The 21478-nt window shown below is 37.2% G+C and overlaps 1 protein-coding gene across 1 annotated transcript in view; it reads right to left on the bottom strand.

The window, feature by feature from the left end:
* ABI3BP (ABI family member 3 binding protein) overlaps positions 1–21478 on the bottom strand; it is a 286106-nt gene that overhangs the window by 15588 nt on the left and 249040 nt on the right. The window contains 2 exon segments of the mRNA XM_052643965.1: positions 11255–11363; positions 16014–16223. Coding sequence (XP_052499925.1) covers positions 11255–11363; positions 16014–16223 — 319 coding nt within the window.

A 21478-nucleotide genomic window follows, 5' to 3' on the forward strand; every position in this document is an offset into this window, starting at 1 on the left:
TAGACAGTATGTTGAAAAGCAGAGACATCACTCTGCTGACAAAGGTCCACATAGTCAAGACTATGGTCTTCCTAGTGGTCACTTACGGTTGTGAGATCTTGGCCATAACGAAGGCAGAACACCAAAGAATTGATGCCTTTGAACTGTGGTGCTGGAAAAGACTCCTGAAAGACCCTTGGACATCAAGGAGATCAAACCAGCCAATCTTAAGGGAAATCAATCCTGAATATTCACTGGAAGGACTGATGCTGAAGCTCTAGTATTTTAGTCATCTGATGTGTACCCACGACTCATTGGAAAAGTCCCTGATGCTGGGAAAGATTGAAGGCAGAAGGAGAAGAGGGCATCAGAGGATGAGATGGCCGGGCAGCATCACCGATGCAATGAACATGAACTTGGGCAAACTTTGGGAGATGGTGAGGTACAGGGAGGCCTGGCGTGCTACAGTCCATGGGGTTGCAAAGAACAGTCAACTAGGTGATTGAGAACAACAACAAGCTCCTTTATGTTCGTCTTGGTAATAATTTTTGGATCTGACACCAAAAGCAAAAGCAACAAAAGCAAAAATAAACAAGTGAGACTACATCAAGCTGAAAATCTGTACAGCAAAGGGAACCACCAACAAATGAAAAGGCAACCTATGGAATGGAAGAAAATATATGCAGATCATACATCTGATAAGTGGTTAATATCCAAAATACATCAGAAACTCACACAACTCAACAGCAGAAAAGTCAATGACCCAAGGGAAAAATGTGCCAAGGACCTGAAAAGACCCCTTTCAAAAGAAGATATACAGATAGCCAATAGGCAAATGAAAGAATGCTAAAGACATCACTAATCATCAGAGAAATGCACATCAAAACACCAACAAGATGTTACCTCACACCTGTTAGAATGTCTATTATCTAAAAGACCAGAGATAGCAAAAGCTGGTGAGGATAGGAGTAAAGGGAATCCTTGTGCACTACTGGTGGGAATGTAAACTGGTACAGTCACTCTGGAGAAGTTCCTCAAGAAATGAAAAATAGAAGTACCATATGATTGATTCTATTCTTTGCAGCCAAAGATGGAGAAGTTCTATACAGTCAGCAAAAACAAGACAGGAACTGACTGTGGCTCAGATCATGAACTCCTTATTGCAAAATTCAGACTTAAATTGAAGAAAGTAAGGAAAACTGCTAGACCATTCAGATATGACTTAAATCAAATCACTTACAATTATACAATGGAAGTGAGAAATAGATTCAAGGGATTAGATCTGATAGACAGAGTGCCTGGAGAACTATGGACAGAGGTTCGTGACACTGTACAGGAGGCAGGGATCAAGACCATCCCCAAGAAAAAGAAATGCAAAAAGGTAAAATGGTTGTCTGAAGAGGCCTTACCAATAGCTGTGAAAAGGAGAGAAGCGGAAGGCAAAGGAGAAACGGAAAGATATACCCATTTGAATGCAGAGTTCCAAAGAATATCAAGGAGAGATAAGAAAGCCTTCCTCAGTGATCAGTGCAAAGAAATAGAGGAAAACAATAGAATGGGAAAGACTAGAGATCTCTTCAAGAAAATTAGAAATACCAAGGGAACATTTTGTGCAAAGATGGGCTCAGTAAAGGACAGAAATGGTATGGACCTAACAGAAGCAGAAGATATTAAGAAGAGGTGGCATGAATACACAGAAGAACTATACACAAAAAGATCTTCATGACTCAGATAACCACTCATGTAGAGCCAGACATCCTGGAATGTGAAGTCAAGTGGGCCTTAGGAAGCATCGCTATGAACAAAGCTAGTGGAGATGATAGAATTTCAGTTGAGCTACTTCAAATCCTAAAAATGATGGTGTTAAAGTGCTGCACTCAATATGCCAGCAAATTTGGAAGACTCAGCAATGGCCACAGGACTGCAAAAGGTGAGTTTTCATTCTAATCCGAAAGAAAGGCAATGCCAAAGAATGTTCAAACTACCACACAATTGCACTCATCTCACATGATAGCAAAGTAATGCTCAAAATTCTCCAAGCCAGGCTTCAACAGTATGTGAACCAAGAACTACCAGATGTTCAAGCTGGATTTAGAAAAGTCAGAGGAACCAGAGATCAAATTGCCAAATTCCACTGGATAATGGAAAAAGCAAAAGAGTTCCAGAAAAACATCTACTTCTGCTTTATTGATTATGCAAAAGCCTTTGACTCTGTAGATCACAACAAACTGTAGAAAATTCTTCAAGTGATGAGAATACCAGACCACCTGACCTGCCTCCTGAGAAATCTGTATGCAAGTCAAGAAGCAACAGATAGAACCAGACATGGAACAACAGACTGGTTCCAAATTGGGAAAGGATTATGTCAAGGCTGTATATTGTCACCCTGCTTATTTAACTTATATGCAGAGTACATCATGCAAAATACTGGGCTGGATGAAGCACAAGCTGGAATCAAGATTGTTGGGAGAAATATCAATAACCTCAGATACACAGATGATGCCACCCTTATGGCAGAAAGCAAAGAAGTACTAAAGAGCCTCTTGATGAAAGTGAAAGAGGAGAGTGAAAAAGATGGCTTCAAACTCAACATTCAAAAAATGAAGATAATGGCATCCAGTCCCATCACTTCATGGCAAATCGATGGGGAAACAATGGAAACAGTGAGAGACTTTATTTTTTTGGACTTCAAAATCACTGCAGATAGTGACTGCAGCCATGCAATTAAAAGATGCTTGCTCCTTGGAAAAAAAAACTCTGACCAGTCTAGACAGCATATTAAAAAGCAGAAACATTACTTTTCCAACAAAGGTCCATCTAGTCAAAGCTATGGTTTTTCCAGTAATCATGTATGGACGTGAGAGTTGGACTATAAAGAAAGCTTAGTGCTGAAGAATTGATGTTTTTGAAGTGTGGTGTCAGAGAAGACTCTTGAGAGTTCCTTGGACTGCAAGGAGATCCAACCAGTTCATCGTAAAGGAAATCAGTTCTGAATATTCATTGTAAGGACTGATGCTCAAGGTAAAACTCCAATACTTTGGCCACCTGATGTGAAGAACTGACTAATTGGAAATGACCCTATTTCTGGGAAAGGTTGAAGGCAGGAGGAGAAGAGGATGACAGAGGATGAGATGGTTGGATGGCATCACTGACATGATGGACACGGGTTTGAGTAAGCTCTGGGAGTTGGTGATGGACAGGAAAGCCTGGTGTGCTGTAGTCCATGGGGACACAAAGAGTTGGACATTACTGAGACTGAGCTAAACTGAACTGAATGATCCAGTAATCTCACACTGAGTGTATATCCTAGGAAATGAAATCATTATCTTAAAAATACATCTGTACTCCCATGTTAGTGAAGTAAAGTCACTCAGTCATGCCCGACTCTTTGCGACCCCGTGGACAGTAGCCTGCACCAAGCTCCTCTGTCCATGAGATTTTCAAGGCAAGAGTACTGGAGTGGGTTGCCACTTCCTTCTCCAGGGAATCATGTTAATAGTAATCATGTTAACTCCCATGTTAACAGTAGCATTATTCACTCTAGTCAAGGTGCAGAAATAAGTGTCCATTGATGGAAGAATGGATAAAGAAATTGTGAGATTAAACACACACAGCTAAGCCTTGAACAATGTAGGGGATTACAGGTGCCAAGCCCCCAGTCAGGTAAAAATCTGAGTTATTGGTATCTCTGCCTCAAAAATGAAGGGATTGATAAATGATTCACCCAAGGGCAGAAACGGAAACAGTTTGCATAGAATCAGGACTCAAACCCTACTTCTTTTGGTTCCACATACTGTGATCTCTAATCAAAAAAAAACTTTAAAGATTTGTAAAGTGAAAATACAAGTACTGTGTTGAAAAAAATCCATGTATAAGTGGACCTTCGCAGTTCAAACTCATATTGTTCAAGAGTGAACTGCAGGTATGTATGTGTATACACACACATACACACACACACAATGGACCATCATTCAGCCTTTAAAAATAAGTAAATCCTGTCATTTGCAACAACATGAATGAACCTGGAGGGCATTATGCTACGTGAAATAAGCCATGTGATAAAGACAAATCATTCATGGTATCACTTATATGTGGATCTTTAAAAAAAAATGTTAGATTTACAGAAACAGAGTAGAAAAGTGACTGCAGAGTCTGGGGAAATAGATGTTGGTAAAAAGGGTTCAAACTAGTCGTAAGATGAATAGGCTCTGAGGATCAAAAATATAATGATAGTTGAAATACTGTATTGTATAATTGAAGTTTGCCAAAAGATTATAATTTAAATGTTCTTACCAGTTATAAAAAATATTAAATATGTGAGGTAATAGATATATTAATTCATTCAAGGGAATCCTTTCATAATGTATATGTATATCAAATACAATTTTATCAATTATAATACCTTAAAAAAGTTGAAAAATGAACAAAATTATTGAAAATGGTTGCTTCTGGCAAATAGAATTTGAGAATAGGAATGAACTGCTTTGTAGTATTTGAGTTTTAAAGCCAAGTACATCTGCTTCTGACAAAAATGAAAATTAAATTTGAAAAGGTATTTCTAAGACCTGCTTCATCAAAATGAGTATCTAAGTGGAGTACAATCTAGGTGACAGCTGCAGTCAAGATTTTGGGCCTCATGGAGGGCAAGCCAAATAAATAGCACCCCTGGCAGAAGCCATGTCTGATTTTTCCCAGACAGTTATGGATTCAAACAAAAACCATCTTCCCAGTTGCCCATCAGGAGGCAGCATGGCACTGTGGTGAATGTCATGAGTTCAGGGGCCAGAAAGACTTGGGCTCACAGCTGCACTAATGTGGAACCTTAAGGTAAGTAACTTAACCTCTCTGAGCCTCATATATAAAAATGAGCATCATGGAATTTGTGAGGATACTATTAAATACAGTAATTATAACCTCCTAAGTGTATAAAAGTATCTGTGAGTTTCTTAAGAGGTTTACATGAAATGATGCATGTAAATTTAAGGTACCATGCACATAGTAAGTCCTTATAACTATTCTTTAATATTATATTTATATCCCTAAAGAATTTTTTTAAAATTCTTGGGGAATTTGAGAAACCCTACCATAGAACTCTCAAGGCAGAACTATGTCCACAAACTTGTGTTCGTAAAGGTGGTAAGAAAGGCATCTGTGGTTTACAGGCAAAATTGTCAGAGATGAGGAAGCTCCACCCTTTGGGATCTAGTCTGAGGCTAACCTCCAGGTCGGGTTAGGGCAGACACATCTTTCTGTCATCTCCCTGCCTCCTCTTCCTTTGCTCCTCTCTATAATGATTTCCCCCTGTTTTTACCCATAACATGGAGCTGAATTACGATTTTCACTATTTGGTAAACTTAACAAAAGCTCATAAACCTCAAGCAACCACTTTTTATTTAGAAAGGCCACCCGGTAGCTCTTTGCTGGTTTGAAATGTTTTGTTAGCTGATTTACCCTTAGTGTCATTTTGAAATATCTGGGCCCCATTCAGGCTGGATTTCAGTCAGAGGGAAAGAAAGGAAAGAGGGGGGCTAGAAAAAAAGAGTAAGGGCAGTGGAATGGGGAAAGGGTGATCAAACCCACCCGTTCTTCAAGGACTTCAGGACTGAGGAAAGGATTTCTGGATACCTGCCACGTGCAGGCATTCTACTGCCTGGGAATACAGCTCAGAAACAAAGGGCAGAGCTGTGGGGATACTGCGAGGATGAAATAAGCCTAAATCTGACAGTAGAGAGTGGAGCAGGTATCACATTTCTTTGATCTCGCATTTCTGTAGAGGGACACACATTTCAGATCTGGGTTGCTCTCTAATACTGAAGTGTTGTTAAGAGTATCTTTCACCCTCTCCCTAGATACTAAGGAATTTGAAGTGCAAAGTAATAAAAATAATACAGTGATGTGAAAAGAAGAATTGCTCTCTTTATAGACTAGTGGAATTCCATGCTCTTTGCAGTTGCAAACCTGAGCAATCAACTCAATTTCTTCTTTCTTTAACGAGGAAGCAATTATTCTTCTGCTGCTCAGACCTACAGTAAAACTAAAAAAAAAAAAAGCCTGATACTCTGGCAGCTTATTTTATTCCTTCTATAAAGCTGATGAGAAGAGATACTGAAAAGTTAATACATACTGCAGAGGCTAGAATTTCACAAAAACCTGATGAATAAGGTCATAATGGCCATTCCACATGCCTGCTTTGTTCTATCAGATTTACAGTTTACAAGAAGTTGCTGCCTCTATTCCAGTTTATTTTTAATGCCAAGATTTAAGTCATATTTATAACAACAGCCCCAAAACTATCTTTGCTGTCAGCTACAGGAAACTTTGGTAGGTTTTAATCTTGGAGGAAGAGCTATTCTCCAGGATCCTCCCAAGCCACAGACGACAGTAGAAGTGCTTGAGCCAGTTAAGTAAACTTGATTTATCTTAATTACCAGACAGAGTGCATTTTCCATAGGAAATTGCTGGACCATATGTATGTCTGGCATACACAGAGAATTCTTTAGTTTCTTAGCCAAGTGGGGAGAGACATGGGCTTATACAAAGAGAAGACTGAGATACAACGGCTCTGTAAGTGGACAGTGATTGTGTGTCAATCCACGTTCCCCAACCAGTTCATCAGGAAGAACCAGGGCCATCAATGGATTACCAAAATGTGTGCAGAAAATAACTTATCTGAAAAGAAATTGCAGACCATGGACATAGATTCAAAGCAAAAATGGTTTATCAGGACAAACCTACTCACTGTAAGACAGACCCAGGTTTTGGTTTTATTTTCAGTTCCAGATTTCCCTTTTATTGTGTGATGGTTTCAGATAGCATTAAGATTATGTTATTTTAGATCTGGGAGAGACTTTAAGGTCAATTAGCCCACAGTTCTGGTCCCTTTAAGCAGTGATGCAACACTTACTTTTTAAGTTACATACTTTATCATTTCTTCTGTTCATGGAACTAAACATAATCATAGTGGTCTTTGCAAACAAAGTAGTTGGCTACAGACAGGAAGACCCTTCTTCATACTTTCTTTTAGTTCAACAAGAGGCACACCATGAAGTTTCATGGGGAAAAAAGTGAGGGGAAAGTAAATATTGGAGAGTGGGCCAGATGGGTACTGTTTCAGTGGACACAACAGCTCTACATTGTCTTTGTATTTTAGGTGGGGAGGGTGAAAGAAGGGGACCCTCCAGAGAAAGAGCTGGAGTTGTGCTCCCGCTGTTCATCTCTGTTAACAGATCCTGTCACTTGACTTAAACATTTCTGGCTCCCCACAAAGCAACCCCTCTGTCCTGTGTACATCTGGTACCCCAGCGGCGAGCAGCCATCAGCAAGGCTGGGCCTGTCCTCACTGTGCTGCCTTGGGAACTGCAGCAGGTTCCCCAGGGCAGCCAAGCAGCTCTGCGCTCTAGAGACAGAAACCTCTCACACCGGTGAGCCGCTGAACTCTACCAGTGGCAGGATCGCTGCTGATGGATAGTCGAAATGGCCATTGCACATGCCTGCTTTGTTCTATCAGATTTACAGTTTACAAGACATTGCTACCTCTATTCCACTTTATTTTTAATGCCAAGATTGAAGTCTCTTACTGTGGGTTATTTTTCAAGCTTCTCCAGAGTAAGTAACAACCTGGCTACATCATTAAAAACAGGCGGGAGAAGGTAGCATCGTTGACTGTCTTTTTGGTTCTAGAATAGTGTGTGTATATTTAAGGCTCTGTAGATCTCTTTTCTCTGCCTTGATCATGCAGGTTAAATGTTCTAACAGCAACCTTTATCCCACCCATGTCACTGTTTAACAATTAGCTGCTAATTATGACCTGTTTTTAGAGCTGTTTTTAAGTCAGGACAAATGATGGAAAAGGTGACTAAAAATCAGTTCTTTACATGTGTCTCCTAGAATAGGAACAAAGCTATAGATATTCTTTCAGAAGTTATTATCTTCCAGCTTTTCGAATAGGGAATTCCAGAAGCTCATGGAAGAATTTTAACAGCTATCATTCAGAGTTGGCCTATGTGGGGAATTTACTGTATATTTTGACTCAAAATTTTCCACAAGGGATGAAGTGTGATTACAGTCATTCTTTATAGCTAATAAAACCACCTGTTAACTGCATCCTGGACATACTTCCTCTTTATTTTACAGGGTGTCTCTTATTTGCATTAATCTTGGGTTATGATTGGGGCAGAGAAGATACAGTGGTAAGGAACCTTGCCTTTACAATGTAAGACAGTATGAAAACAGTTTGTAACAAAAGAGCCAACAAGCCCAAATTGGGGAACTTGCAATTTTATTATGCCTGCTGTAGCCTCACTATCAGTAGTAACTTTGAGGACTAGTATTTTACCTAAGTTGTGTGCACGGAGGTCACAGGGGTCCCCCTTAGAAGGCATATTGATAGTGGACAGGAGAGACAAGTGAGAGACACACAACAGTGGGACAAAGGTGAGTGGTTGTATCTGAGTCTAAGGCAAACGCCAAGAACAAGCAGCATGAGTCCTACAACAATTATAACTGGAAACTAGACATGAACCTCACGACTTGACAGGCCCTGTGATTCAGAGTGAAATCCAGTTCAGCCCTAAGGCACTTTTCTCTTATGTCCCCATTTGACCAATTCCATCAGATGCCACAATGGTACTCATGCAAGAAATTAACAAAAAGTTATTTTCAGTTAGATGTGTTCTACCAACTACTCATTACAAGTAGCTTTAATATCAAAATTGATTATTCTAAGTAAAGAAAAGTTAGAATGCAAGCTAAAATGAAAGTCAGAGCAAGTTACTCCCCAGTTACCATGCTTCAAGGTCTCCCCATCACTTGACCACATTCCCTGATCTGGCATAGAAAAGTGAAGGTGTTAAGTCACTCAGTCGTGTGCAACTCTTTGTGACCCCAGGGACTGTAGCCCGCCAGGCTCCTCTGTCCACAGAATTCTCCAGGCAAGAATACTTGAGTGGGTTGCCATTCCCTTCTCCAGGGGAGCTTCCAGATCCAGGGATTGAACCCAGGTCTCCCACACTCCAGGCAGATTCTTTACCATCTGAGCCAAGATCTGGCATGGAAGGCCCTCCCTAACTTGGGTTCTGCTTCTCTTTGCTTCCACTTTTCTCCACTTTTTGTCCCTCACACTGGTGAAAACAGCCTGTTTTTCACCATGCACAACCACACCATTTCTGCTACGGTGCTGACACGCGCTGTTCTCTCTGACCTTCCTTTCTCTTACCACAGTCGCCTGACTGGCTCCTGCCTACTCATCACCCCTCAACCTAGGTGTCACCTTCTCTAGGAAGTTTTGTCTTTCCTTTAATTCCCCAGACTTTGTGACATGCCACCCACTTTGGGCTCCCACTGCCTCTGGTGCAGACTTCTACCTGAACTCTCACCGCTCTGTGTACAATAATCGGTCACTAGCGGTCTGCCCCATTAGCCTGGAGCTCCTTAAAGACAGCCCGGATGTTTACTCCTGTTTGGAGGCTGACCAAGCACAGGGCTGACCACACCACTGGCACCAGGTAAATGTTAGCTGAATGCAGACGCAAACCTTTTACAAACAAGTTATGTTTCAAATGTCCCTGGCATAACCGTGTTCTACCTCTGATCATGAGCTAATAGGTGCACTGTGAAACCTGAGAACAGCCTGATTCAGAAACAGAACACAATGAACACTTAGAAATTGGATGTCCTTCAATGCACCTTCTGTGTACTACATGGCTCACTTTTTTTTAGGTGGAAAAAAGCAAGTAAGCCCAAGTCCGCCTATCTTTAAAATGCATTATGGTAAAAATAGGCCTTCTCGCTGTTAATCTGGCTAAGGAAGCAGAACCAAGATCATCAAATGGGCTTTTACTGAGATACATGCTAATTTTGGCCAACCTAATCTTTTTAAGAAAATTAACATTTGCAAAATTTTCCATAGTATGAGTCAAAGCAGAGAACTTTAAGGGAAACAACCCCACACTTGTGGAAAGATGTTACTCTTGCAGTATAGGGCTATAGTTTATATACAGCATAGTATCTCTAATGAATTAGATGTTTTCTTTTCCCCTGAAAAGATCAGGAGTCTCCCTGTTGTCAGAGCCAAACAGGCTCTTCTGGTGTCACACTAACACCTCTTCAATTCAGTCAGATGACAATGAGAGATACGAGAAATAAAATATGACCAAAACAAAAAACACAAAACCTCTGATGCTGAAGTTCCAGGTTTCACCTTCACTGATCTTTTTCAACATGGAGGATCTTCATCAGGTTATGAAATACTCATTCTTGAAAAACTCCTCAATCTGGAAAACTGATCTGTATTTGCCTGGTGTACTGTAACTTAAGATTTCAGGATTTCTTTTTTGTTGTTGTTTTATACTGAAAGCAGGGACAGTTTATCAAATAGTGTGTTGGAGTTTGAGGGAAGAAACTGATTTCCCACAGAGTGAAATCTAGTCCAGAAATGAATTTAGCACTTTGGCTTTATTAAGGCGGTACTTGGCTATATCCATTTGAGAGTCCGCTCAAGTAATACATTTAATGATTTAGCCACGTAAAACAAACACAAGACCAAAACCCTCTCCCCTACTACAGTTTTAGAAATGTCTAAGGCTCTTATTTTTCTTGCAACAATAAAATAAACTGATAAATTATTACATATTTTAGATTTAAAAAGGAATCACAAAACTATACAGCAAGATAAACAACCTAAAAAAAAAAAAAAAGATAAACCACCTGGTATCAATGTGTAATAAGGGATGCCAAGAAAAGTTATTATTGAACAATTAATATATGTCCATTTAAATAAAATCTATTCTCATTGGTCTATAATAAAAAGACCCCAAAGCAAAGGAAGACTGTGTCTAGTCTGTAACTATTTTAGGCATTAACTCTTACAAATGTTTACCTACATTCGTCACGTGGCTTGCTTCCCTCCCCTCCTCTTCCAGCACGCCAGCCAACTTTCTGTGCTTCAAATCTAGTTTATACCATCCACACTCCAGTTTTCTCTGGTCTGTAGACTTTTCCTCCTCTAAGCTTTGGTATTTAATATCAATGTTTGATATTAATGGCCTTCTACCTCTCAGTGTCCCCAGCTATAATGTTAGCTTACAAGACCAACTTGTCAGTTCCTGTATCCCCACCAGTCAGTTGCATATTTGCAAACCATGACTCCAGGATTCTCTAGTGCTGTGTACAGAAAGCCAAAGAATGAAATGCAAATTAGACCCTCCCTTCGGATGGAAAAGGATGATGTCATTTCACTCCTTTGTTATGATTTTTACGCTCTCAGAATTCACCTTACCTTGTGTCTGGTTTTAGATTTTCTACTGTGGAGAAGGTTTGATTTGTTGTTTGAATGGACTTGTTCTTCCCACTGAATGACCCATTTTCTCTGGATATAACTTCATATTCTGAAAAGCAAAAAGGCCAACAGACACTTGTCTTTATGCTCTGGCAAACTGAAAGTTCTTGAAGCTAACAGCCTAAAAAGTCACTCTCATAAAAGTGAGCAACTGAGATGGCAGGCCTGAGACCTATTGATCATACACATTTGCAACTTCTAGATGGAGATTATCAGTTGATGGTGAAGGTCCCAAAGCAGTTGGAGAGTTGCTCATGGACCATTTTTGTTTTCTCTCTATCAGAGCAGGAAAGGCCTGGTAACTGTGTAAAGTGATGACACTCCTGGGGTAGCACTGTATATGGATAACTTATCATTTTGATATGTAAGTCAGATCTGCCATTGCTGGAAAATACAGTGCGGTTTTGTAAGAAACATTCTATGAGGAGTGGGGCTTCAGCAGAAGCACATCTCCTGCTCATAGGGCTTTACAACGTAGCTGGGAAATGGTCACTGATTGACACGGTACTGCTGCAAGTAACAGTTAAAACCATAGCAGCAAATAACATTTAACCAAATAATGAACTACATTTTCCCAGAGTCCATTATTTTGAACTACAGAAATACAAGGTTTTCGTACATACTGCTTATGTAAGTTACATAAGTCTTGTACACACTGCTTATATATGCCCCCTTGATAATTATCCTTGAATTAAAACAAAACAAAATGAAACTTTATCCTTCAAGTTAGTATAGAGATCCATATGAACTTACCTAAAGTGTAGCTTTCTATGAACTTAGGGCTAATCAAAAGAGAGAGACTTTCAGAGTAAGATAATATGATTTACTAATATATTTTCCCTGTTGTCAGTTGGGATTTAGTTTAATACATGCGATGAGATCATATAGAGAATTACAAAAATCAAGCAAAAACCAACAAACAACCACAAAAGCCCACTCAAAAAGAGTTCTGTCAATATGAAGAAATACACAAGTGGTGGGCTTTGGGGAAAGTGGGAAGGTTGTGAGTTACTGGGACTTCAGCTGTTAGTGCTGAGACCAAAGGTAGGAGATAATATTGGACATAAAGCTGAAATTATAGGATAACTCATGGAGACTTATAATCACCAGTTTTAATTTGGGAAGGATCTTTAATGGTAAATTAAAAACATCTAAGATGTAAGACCACCTTTTCAGAATAATTTCCTGTGACCATCCTTTTGAAAATTTTAAATTAGACTAGAAGGCAATGGCCATTGTATCTGGACACATGAATGCAGCTTTTAAAAGACTAATGGCTGATATTTAGTATGTCTTCCTCAGACTCTCTGCTCCCAATCTATGTCTCAGTTGACTTTCTATTCTAACAGAGCATGAAAAGAGAGGGAGAGGCAGCATCCGGAATTCAGATATTCAAATTATACTTTTCCCTCTGCCCTAAAGGGGCATTTACTAGAAAAAGAAGGGAGTAATTAGAATGGAAGTAAAACAGATTTTTTTTTTTTTTAAAAAGGAAACTGCATGACTTAATGGAAAGAAACAGACCAAGCCACTTGCCTGGATCTCAGTCTCAGTTTTCCCATCTGTAAAATGTCCATAGTGTCTCTTCATAGTGTTACTTATAGGGATTAAAGTAGGAACATATGAAAAGTGCTTAACAGTATTTTGCTCAACAGGTGGTACCTATTATTATTATGTCTTTTATTATTCTTTATTATCCCTGATTGTATCCTAAAACTTGAAAATTGGAAAGATTCCAGTTCAAAAGATTCAAATGCTGATTAGTCATTGAAAGAGAAGTTTATATGATATTCCAGTTGCTTCATCCATGAAAGCAGTCACCTCCAAAAAACATCTTTGTTTGGGTCATTCCTAATGTTTAAATGTTAATTTAATATGATTTTAGTCCTGAAACTTTGGAGTTTTCAAAATAGATCCAGAAGTTCCCTTCATAATTAAAAAGTTATTTAGAATTTTTCTCGGAATTCTTGTTTTAGAATTCTCAGAATTCTTGTTTTAGAATGTATGTATCTTTCCTTTTTAATTTTTTAGAGTGATAATAGCTTTTTCATAAATGCACCAACATTCTAAAACTCTACCACCACCAACAAAAAAGTGTGCGTTCATATTTCTTATTTTAAGATAGGGAATTTAAAAAATAGTTTCTTTAAGAGTAAGGATATAAGAAAATCTGCAAAGAACTGACACTGAATAGGTGGCCTCTTTTACCCCCCTCAGAGGGTTTTAAACCCCTTATGAGATAATTCACTTAGAAGATAATCATTCATTGTGAAGACTGGGAACATCACAGTCTGGTCAGTGCAGCAGGAAAATAATAATGGTGGTATTACTGCTGCCAGTCCTGCTGTTGCTGCTGCTGACACATGTTCATTTAACAGCTTCTAATTTATGCTGCATGAATTCTGTTAAGTTTTACACTCACAACAAATTGATAACAATGGGAATTATTATTATTACAAATAAAAAACTAGAAGTTCAGAGAGGCTAATTATAGATTCAAGTTGCATTATCTAGAACATACTTGGTCTGGGATTTAAATCTATGTCCACATGCTCTTGACATATCACAAAATGACAACTTATGACTAACTTAACTTTAAGTTGTCTAAGGATCTAGGCTATGGCCAATCTCTATGGTATACCTATTTCTACTTTAGTGTAGAAGGGTCATGGAGAAGCATCAGAATTTGGATGTATTTACTAGAGGTGAATACATGCCTATCAATTAGAAGAAAGATTACTGACAGAAGTCAACTAGGGAAATGAAGAATATGTTCCCTCTCTTTTGTTACCTTTCTTAATCCTTTCCTGAAAAACCATTTCTAATGATTTGAGAATTAATCTCTGTATTATCTGAACTACTGGTTTATAAAAGATTATATTTGAAATCAAGTGGTATTTATTGGAAAAAAATAGATCATCAGGGCATATGGTTCAATGTTTAAACACAAGCTAAATAAATAGTGACTAAATCCTGACTTATTTCTATGTATAAAATATTATTATTATAGATGTGGTCCTTATCCATGAAAATTGTTATCATCAGTCTAGTATCTAGTGAAAGATCTCAACAGCTCATTAACATTTAATAATAATAATGTCAAAACTAATTGGTTGGATAAAGTATATCCTATTTATGATACTTTGAGATTACAGATTTATATCATTTTAAAAAGCTATCATTTATATCATTTTATATCATGATAAAAGGAAAATACAGAAAGGAAAATCCTGCTGTTTTCAAAAGCTAAATCATACCCAAGTGAATGTGTATTAGATTATTAGACATATTAGAGTAACCAATGCCAATTTGATGTTCTATATCTTTAAGGGAAGTGAAATTTTTATAAATCGTTTGGTCTTGTGAGAACTAAGTCTCAGACTATTACAGGAACTCCTTATTAGCACTGCATGTGGATTGAGAATTTTAAACTTTTTAATACATGTAGATAATCAATACTTAGAAATTGATTGATTTTTAGATATTGGGATGATAGTACCTACTGGCATAATCCCACGTAAAGGAGACTAGTCAAAACTGCATGAGAAAGGAAATTCACAAAATATGTATTTTTTTTTTTAAGGCCAGTTAAGCAAAGATTAGCTGCTGAATTTGAGCAAACTCTGGCAGATAGTGAAGGACAGGGAAGCCTGGTGTGCTGTAGTCCACAGGGTCTCAAAGAGCTAGACGTAACTTAGCAACCGAACAACAACAAGCTGCTTACACTGGAAGCTGCCCAGACTAAATGGCTTTGTCTGAGGAGAAATAGCTGCTGTTTTCTCCTTTATTCAAAGAAAACTGTTTGGCAGCTCCTGAACCTCCCCACTGCTCACCTTACCCTGTGTACTTCTCTCTGCTCTCTCTGACAGCCTCTCAGTGGGCCCCTCTGTTCCACCTGCCCACCTTGGGCATAGGAAACAGGACACACATGTACTCACATTCTTTGCTTCATCCTCTAGCTGATCTGGGTGATTAGTCATCCCACCCTCCCCTCTTCTCTCTAGTCTGACTCTCTTGTTCACTATGGAAAATTAAAATCTCACATAACAAATTCAAAGAGTGACTCAGAGTTTCTTATTTTTCATTATCATTTTTATGAGGAGTAGCAGAATCAAAATTCCCTGAGATGGGCAGAAAATTGACCAGGAATAGAATTTTTAAAAACCATACATGCGGCTGATTCATGCTGATATATGGCAGAAGTCAACACAACCTTGTAAAGCCATTATCTTCCAATTAAAAATAAATAGGTAAAAAAAATTCTCATAAAATGACTGAAATAATAATGTTTAGCCTGCTTCAAAGTTCTAGGTCAGTCTAGAAATTGGGATGGTGAAAGGAAAATTGGTTTAAATACTATTAGCAGTGGCAACTTCTCATATGTTATTTGTATTTTCTGGTAATGGAAAGACTAGATATACCTTCACATTGAGAAAAAGTTCTGAGAGGAGAAAGAAGATATATAACTTAAGAGATCTGCTAGGTTAACAGCGAGACCATAACCAGGACAAAGACGATCTTTCCCGTCTAATGACAATTTTGAAAATCATCTGCCAAGAGATAAAAGAACTCTGCAGGGACTTGCTGTTCCTGAGATACATCACTCAGGGTCACAGTCTGACTTGAGGTACCACATTCCCAAAGCATCATCTTATCAATGTTTCCCACCATAGCAACAGTCCACATGCCATGCTCTTACCAGTGACAGTGTCATTGAGTGGCTTATCCCAGTCCAAGATGACAAAGGAGGGACACCCTTCCACAGTGACAACAGTGAGGTTGGTAGGTGGGTTCTGCGGTGGGCTGGTGGCATTCCCCTCTGTGGCCTCCTCTTTGGGGAATCTCTTGACAGAGTCGGTGATGGAGCAGGGGCTGTTGTCAGGCTTTTGGATATACCGCACGTGAGGACCTAAGAGAGAGAGGACATCGGGCATTTTGTTTTTTTGAGCTTGTAAAAAAGGTGGAGGAGAATTCATAAGTAAAACAATCTGTTTGAGGATATTTGATCTAATACTATAAGCAGATGGATGAGAGCAGTGATGTGGATGGTTTGAATTTGGGAAAATCCAGAATCCTATCTTTGGGATGCATGATATGGATGATACTATTGATTTAATTTTCTAAATAGGTTTAGCTTATGCTAATATCCAAAAGTAATTTGGTTTAAACTGCATAATTTATAGGGTACTGGAAAGAGTACTCAAAGGATCTTGATTCAGTAGTGGGGAATGATTTGCCTTACACTAAAATGTAGTTCTGGTCCTACCAATAAACCTTAAAAGCCAGGCTCAGAAAGATCAAGTGGTTTTAAGTTATTTAATTGCACCCCAGAATAAGATCCAACAATATTTTAAGAATAACAAACATATACAGCACCCAATGGGCTTCCCTCGTAGCTCAGTCAATAAAGAATCTGCCTGCAGTGCAGGAGACCTGGGTTCGATTCCTGGGTCAGGAAGATCCCCTGGAGAAGGAAATGGCAATCCACTCCAGTATTCTTGCCTGGAAAATCCCATGGACAGAGGAGCCTGGCGGGCTACAGTTCGTGGGGTTGCAAGAGTCAGACATGACTTAGTGACTAAACCACCACCACAGCACCCAACTAGATAAATTCCTTACAGGAAGATATTACCCGTAATGAGAAAAATAAATCATTTGGAGTCAAACTGGAACTTGCATAGATGTTAGAATAATCAGACAAGGACAATAAAACAGTTATTATCACTATAATCCACATGGTCAAAAAGTGAAGAAATGGAAGATATAAAAAAGACCCAAATTAAATTTCTGGAGATCTTCAAAGAGAGCAGAGAAGAAAAGACATGTTAGGACAACAAAGAAGGATCGTGGCAGATTTCTCATTGTAAAGAAAGCAAGTGAGAAGGCAACAGAGAGATGTCCTTATATATTAAAGAACAAAAACCAAAACAACAACAAAAAGTTATGATCTAGAATTGTATAGTGAAAATATCTTAAAAAAAACAGGCAAAATATTTTTTAGACATACAAAAGCTGAAAGAATTCACGACTAGCACACCCAACCTATAAGGAAGATTCACGGAAGTTCTCTAGGCAGAAGCAAAATGATACCAGGTGGAAATATGGCTGCACACAAAGGAATGATAAGCACTGGAAATGGTAACTATATAGGTAAATATACATAATATTTATCTTATTATTTCTCTCTAAAAGATACCTTATTGTTTAACAAAAATAATTACAATTTAGTGTGATCTATATAACATGCAAAAGTAAAGTAATAGCCCAATAGTCAGGAAAGAAAAGCTGCTATACTAATGTAAAGTTCTTATACTTCACATTCAACTGTTTATGAAGTTGTGGAATATCACTGGAAGGTAGACTGTGAAGTTAAGGACACATTCTATGAACCCCAATTATTCACTAAAATAACAAGACAAAGTTATAGCTAAGAGGACAACAAGAAAGGTAAAATGGAATCATAGAAATATTCAGTCCAAAAGAAGGCTGAAAAAGAAGGAAAGAGGGAAAAAAGAATGGATGGAACAAATAAAAAATAGCAAGATGATAATAGATTTAAACCTAACTATATCATCAAAGAATATTACCATAAACAAAAAGGTCACTTGATAATGATAAAGAACCAATTCATTACTTTATTACAATCCTAAGTAATTGAGGTCTATGCCTGAATACAGACCTTTACTATACATGGAGCAAAAAAAAAAAAAGTGACAGAAGAAGAAAGTAGAAATAAATCTACAGTTAGAGCTAGAGATTTTGGTATTCTCTCATTAACGGATAGAACAAGTTGATAGAAAATCACAAAGGATATAAAAGAATTGCTCAATATAACCAAGCAAATTGACTTGATTGACATTTTTATAGAACATTTGTTATGGACTGAATTATGTTTTCCTAAAATTCCTATGTTGAAGATTTAACTTCCAATATGAGAAATCAAACCTGATAATACCTTGAAATAAGGTTTCTGGACTCTAGAACTGAGAAAGAATAAATTTTGGTTGCTTAAGCTAAGTCTATAGTATTTTGTTTTGGCAGCCCTAGCGAACTAATATAATATTCCACTTAAGACTAGGAAGATACACATTTTTTTAAAGTATACACCAAACATACACACCAAGATATACTATATTCTGGGCCATAAAAAAGTCTCAATAAATTTAAAATGACTCAGGAAATAAGAGTATATTCACAACAATGTAGTTATTAATAAAAATCAGTAACAGAATGATCTCTTGAAAATCTTGAAATATTTGGAAATTAAGTAACCTACTTCTAATAAGCCAAAGAAGAAATCAAAAGGAAATTTAAAAGTATTTTGAATAGGGTAAAACTGAATACACAGTGTATCAAACATTTTTAGATGCTGCTTAAATAATACCTAGGGAAAATGTTGTAGCACTGAATTTCATATTTAAAAAGAAGAGAGGTCTCAAATCATCTTGAACCTTAGAAATTAGAAGAGCAAATTAAACTCAAATTAAGCAGAAAAAGGAAATAATAAAGATCAAAGTAAAAATAAATGAAATGGAAAACAGAAAAATAATACACAAAATAAATGAAACCCAAAATTGAACTTTTAGGAAGATCAAAAGAACTGACAAACCTATAGTCTGGCTGATTAGGTGAAAGAGAAAAAAGGCATATATAATCAATAACAGGAAAGAGAGAGGTGACATCATTACAGATTATTCAGATATCAAAATAAAAGAAAAATAAATTTGACAACTTAGATGATATAGACCAATAACTTGAAAGACAAAAATTATGAAAGCTCACTGTGGAAGAAAGTATACTGAATAGTCCTATACCTATTAAAGAAAAGAAAGAAAGAAAAAGTGAAGTCACTCAGTTGTGTCCGACTTCTTGCGACCCCATGGACTGTAGCCTACTAGGCTCCTCCATCCATGGAATTTTCTAGGCAAGAGTACTGGTATGGGTTGCCATTTCCTTCTCCAATTATAATGAATTACAAGTAAAACACTTTTCACAAAGAGAGTGTGAGGCTCAGATGACTTTAGTGGTGAATACTGCCAAATATTTAGGGAAGAAGCAAAACTAATTCTAAACCCTTTCAGAAAATTGAAAAGTTCAGTATTATTTTGACACTAAAACTTGAGTAGATTTTACAAGAAAAGAAAATAACAGCCCAATATCCTCACTGAATACAATTCTAAACAAAATTTTAGGGAATTAAATCAACAACATATTTAAATGAGAATACACTATAACCAAGGGGAATTTGTCCCTGGAATGCAAAGTTAATCTACAATTCAAGAACAATTACTTTATCATATTAACACACTAAAAGAAAAGAAAAACCTTATAAGTATCTCAATAAAGCCAGAAAGATCATTAGACATAATCTAGCATTCATTTCTGATAACAATTCTCACTGGAGCAGGAATAGAAGAGAACTTTCTCAACTCAATAAGGACATCTATAAAAAAACCACAGGTAACAACATACTTAATGGTGAAAGACTAAATGGTTTTTCTATAAGATAAGGAATAAGAAAAAGATATCAGTCCTCACTTTCAATTCAGTGCTTTTCTGGAGGTTCTAGCCAGTATAGAAAAGCAAGAAAAAAGGTACTCAAGTTGGAAAGGAGGAAGGAAAACCTTCCTCTTGGATGACATAGTTCTGTATATAGAAAACCCAGCATATCTACAAAAAAATCTAAAGAGCTTTGTAAGATTGTAGAATATAAAATCACTGTACAAAAAAAATCAGTTGTTTTCCTATATATTAGTGATGAACAATAGGAAACTGAAACTTAAAATGCTACTTTTATGTTTTATTTCACTGAAACTACAAATCATTAGTGAGAGAAATGAATAATACCTAAATAAATGGTGAGATATACCATGTTCCTAGGTAGGAGGACAATAGTGTTCAGCTGTCAATGCTTTCTAATTGACTTGCAGATTCAATGAAATTCTAATAAAAATATGAGCAGGCTATTTTTCTTTAGACATTGATAAATTCATCCTAAGATTAAGCTAGGAATCCAAAAGGACCTAGAACCACCAAAACAACTTTAAAGAAATAAAAACAATGTTGGAGAACTAACACAACCCAACTGCAGCACTTATCATAAAACCACAGTGATCCAGACACTGTGGTATTGATGGAAAGGTAGCTAAATAGATCAACGGAACAACTAGAGAACACCTAAATAGTTCCATGTATATATGGACAATTGGTTTTTGACAAAGGTACAAATTAAATTCAGTGGAGGAACAATAATTTTTCAACAAATATGGTGGAGCAGTTTGATATCCTTAAGAAAATAAACTTGCATTCATATCTTGTATCATATACACAATTTGACTCAAAATGGATCCTAGACTTAAATGTAAAAGTAGAAACCTTCTACAAGGAAACAGAGGAGCTCTTTGTGATCTCTGATTAGTCAATGATTTCTTAAATGTAACACCAAAGATGCAATCTATAAAAAACCAAATCAATAAACCAAGCTTCATTAAAATTAAAAAAGAAGCCACACAGGGAGAAAATGTTTGTGAAACATGTACCTGAAAAAGATCTTCAACCCAGAAAATATAAAGACTCTTAAAACTCAACAATAAGAAAATAAGCAACACAATAAAAATATTAAAAAAATTTAAAGAGACATATCAAAAAGGATATACAGATGGCAAATAAGGACATGAAAAGATGTTCAGCATCCTTAGTCATTAGGGATATGCAAAATAAAATCACAGATACTACCATATACTTTTTAAAAGGGTTTAAATTTAAAAGGCTGACCATACTAAGTGTTAGAAAAGATGTGGACGAACTGGAACCCTCATACACTGCTGACAGAAAGGCAAAACAGGACAACTGCTGTGAAAAACAGTTTGGCAGTTCCTTAAAATGTTAACTATACACTTACATATGATCTAGCCATCCCCTTATAGGAATTTGCCCAAAAAGAATGAAAACATATGTCCACACAAGACTTGTACCTGAGTGGTCATAGAATAGCATACTTTACTGGTAATGTAAAAATGCTGGAAACAACCCAAATGTCATGATGGTTTAATAAATTATTATATATCTATGCATAGAATACTCATAAGCAATAAAAAGGAATAGACTGTTGATACATATACCAACATGGATGCATCACCAAATAGTTATAAGTAAAAGAAATCG

Source organism: Budorcas taxicolor, chromosome 1 (genome assembly GCF_023091745.1).
Source record: "Budorcas taxicolor isolate Tak-1 chromosome 1, Takin1.1, whole genome shotgun sequence".
Classification (NCBI taxonomy): domain Eukaryota; kingdom Metazoa; phylum Chordata; class Mammalia; order Artiodactyla; family Bovidae; genus Budorcas; species Budorcas taxicolor.